Genomic DNA, 1,157 nt, shown 5'->3' on the forward strand with positions numbered 1-1,157 from the left:
TCTCCTCACAGCCTCCAGCGGGGAATCGGGGCGGATCCATGGGGACACCTTGCCCACTATCAGGGTGTTCCAGTCTGGGGGAAAACAACGGGATTTTGGGGTCTTCTGGGGGATCTTACCCATAAATCCCCATAGAATCCTATATGACGCCATAGAGACCCCATAAGACTCCCTCAGGACCCCATGGAGCCCCATAAGAAACCATAGGATCCCATGGAGACCCCGTAAGACACCATAAAGCCCCACAGAGATGCTAGAGATCCCCATAAGACCCCATAGAGCCCCATAAAACCCCACAGGGTCCCATGGAGACCCCATAGAACCCCATAGTTCCCCACGGAGCCCTATAGAATCCCATATGACACTACAGAGATCCCATAGGACCCCATAGAGGCCCAGGGATCCCAGACAGCCCCATAAGACCCCCATAGGACTTCATAGAGCCCCACAAGACTCCATAGAACCCCATATTACCCCACAGAGCCCCACACAGACCCCACAGAGCCCTATAGGACCCTATAGAGCCCCACACAGACCCCAAAGATCCACACAAGACCCCATAGAGCCCCACAGACACCCAACAGAGCCACATAACACCTCATAAGATCCCACAGAGACCCCATAAGATCCCATAGAGACCAGAGACCTACAGAACCTCACAGAGACCCCATAGAGACCCATAAAGACCCCATAGATCCCCATAAAACCCCATAGAGCCCTAGAGAGACCCCATAAAACCGCATAGATCCCCATAGGATCCCATAAGCCCCCCTAGATCTCCATAGGATCCCATAAGACCCCATAGGATCCCATAGAGAACCCATAACGCCCCATAGGACCCCATAAGACCCCATAGAGCCTCATAGGGTCCCGTAAGACCCCATAGGATCCCATAAAGCCCCACAGAACCCCCGGCCGTACCCCTCCCGGCCAGCAGCAGGTCGGACCGGGTCTGCGGGCCGGGCCGCTCCTTGGCGGGCAGCAGCCGAAACTCGCGGCGGTGACGGGGATGGAAAAGCGGAGCGCAGAGGAAATCGAACCTAAACGCGAGAAAGAAAAATAAATAAATAAATAAGTAAGGGCCAAATCGGGAAAATTCCTAACAATAAAATAAAATCCGCCTCACCCCTGCCGGGCCACCGCCCCCAGAGCCGCCG

At 55.0% G+C, this 1,157-nt stretch overlaps 1 protein-coding gene across 1 annotated transcript in view; it reads right to left on the reverse strand.

Annotated features, from left to right (window-relative positions):
• PRMT5 (protein arginine methyltransferase 5) overlaps window positions 1–1,152 on the reverse strand; it is a gene marked incomplete at its 5' end in the record, with an annotated part of 12,260 nt that extends 11,108 nt beyond the window's left edge. Inside the window, 3 exons of the mRNA XM_019611008.1 lie at window positions 3–74; window positions 922–1,040; window positions 1,127–1,152. Coding sequence (XP_019466553.1) covers window positions 3–74; window positions 922–1,040; window positions 1,127–1,152 — 217 coding nt within the window. The remainder of the gene's footprint in view (window positions 1–2; window positions 75–921; window positions 1,041–1,126) is intronic.
• Between the last annotated feature and the right edge of the window lie 5 nt (window positions 1,153–1,157).

Source organism: Meleagris gallopavo, unplaced genomic scaffold (genome assembly GCF_000146605.3).
Source record: "Meleagris gallopavo isolate NT-WF06-2002-E0010 breed Aviagen turkey brand Nicholas breeding stock unplaced genomic scaffold, Turkey_5.1 ChrUn_random_7180001850542, whole genome shotgun sequence".
Lineage (NCBI taxonomy): Eukaryota > Metazoa > Chordata > Aves > Galliformes > Phasianidae > Meleagris > Meleagris gallopavo.